The sequence below is a fragment of the Mus caroli genome, chromosome 9 (genome assembly GCF_900094665.2).
Source record: "Mus caroli chromosome 9, CAROLI_EIJ_v1.1, whole genome shotgun sequence".
Taxonomy (NCBI): domain Eukaryota; kingdom Metazoa; phylum Chordata; class Mammalia; order Rodentia; family Muridae; genus Mus; species Mus caroli.
The window spans coordinates 84,199,211-84,200,561 of NC_034578.1; the positions used below are offsets into that span (position 1 = coordinate 84,199,211).

At 45.4% G+C, this 1,351-nt stretch overlaps 1 protein-coding gene across 1 annotated transcript in view; it reads right to left on the reverse strand.

The window, feature by feature from the left end:
* Positions 1-568: 568 nt before the first annotated feature.
* The window catches only part of Tbx18 (T-box transcription factor 18), a 25,383-nt gene continuing 24,600 nt past the window's right edge, over positions 569-1,351 (reverse strand). Inside the window, exon 8 of the mRNA XM_021173213.2 lies at positions 569-1,351. Within this exon, the coding sequence (XP_021028872.1) occupies positions 660-1,351 (692 nt within the window). The 3' untranslated portion in view covers positions 569-659.

Genomic DNA, 1,351 nt, shown 5'->3' on the forward strand with positions numbered 1-1,351 from the left:
GCTGTCACACAGAGAAACCTGTCTCAAACAAACAAACAAACAAACAAACAAACAAACAAACAAACAGAAAACAAAAAACAAAAACAACCAAAAAAGAAGAAGGAACATAAAGCTAAACCCTTATTTATTGCTATAGATACCTCAGAAATATACTAAGATTTAACTGGCTTCTGCACTTAATGTTCTCACATCAAGTCCAAGGATAAAAGAGATCGCAAGGCTATCAACACTTGAATACAGGCTGCNCAGAGCATTCTTCTGATAAATGAAGTTACAAATCTTTGGTTAGGTATGTATGACACTGCTGTAATAAACCCCCATCACTTGGCACCTGGGCATTAGAAAAGTCTTTGGTAGCATCCTTACCAACTTTCAAGTGTACCATTTTACTTTTAGAGTCTGATTAGTCTGGATAAACATAGTCCATGTCNCCAATACTCTGTGGAACTGAATAGACAAGGCAGAGAGAAGGCTTCAGTATACTACACACTATGTATATATACAGCATACATATATACCATAATTACAATCTTGCCATGAGAAAGTAAAAACACTCACTGGGCCTTCCTTTCCTACTATGTGTACATTTTCCCTATATTGCTTTATAAAAAATAAGAAAGATCCACTAGATTCCAACNCCGTTTAACTTAAAGGCTTCATCAGACCATATGTGCAGACACTTGAGAAGATGGCAGAGTTAAACTTCCTAGGGTCCTGGAGTCAAAGAAACTCTGCTGGCCCCCACTGCTGAGCAGGTGCACTCCTTCCACAGGGGGCAACATCTGACGATCAGTCATGGTCCCACTTGGTGAGGACCCCAAGAAACTTCCTTGGGAAGAAACAATTTTCTCAGGACTGGCAGCCAGTTTGGGGGATGTGGAGAAGTTATATCCATACAAGGCACAGGGACTGTGCAATCGGAAGGTGTTGTAAGAACCCTGGTGGGTCTGGTTAGCAGCAAAGGCATTGCCGGACGGNGATGGCATGATGTACTGAAGTTGAGGGGACATTCCTGAAATCTGCATGGACAGNCTGGTCTGTGGGCAGCTGAAGGTGTCCCCATCAGTGCCGCCCATGGACATGTTCACAGACGGGCTGCTGCTCACGCTCACGTAGGAAGGAGTCCTAGGTGGGGCAAAGGTCTCACTGCTCTGGTTGGTAAGCCTGTTGTAGGTCTCTGCCAAGGATGTGCTGTATCGATTGAGGGCAAGGCCTGAACGGGCACAGGCAGAATAGTCAGCTGGAGCCAGACTACACAGCTGGCTGGTGTTCGGCCCCAGATGGAAGGCAGGAGAGGAGCAAGAGGAGCCAGACAACAGGTGAGGATGTGTAGCAGGGACAGCATTCCCAG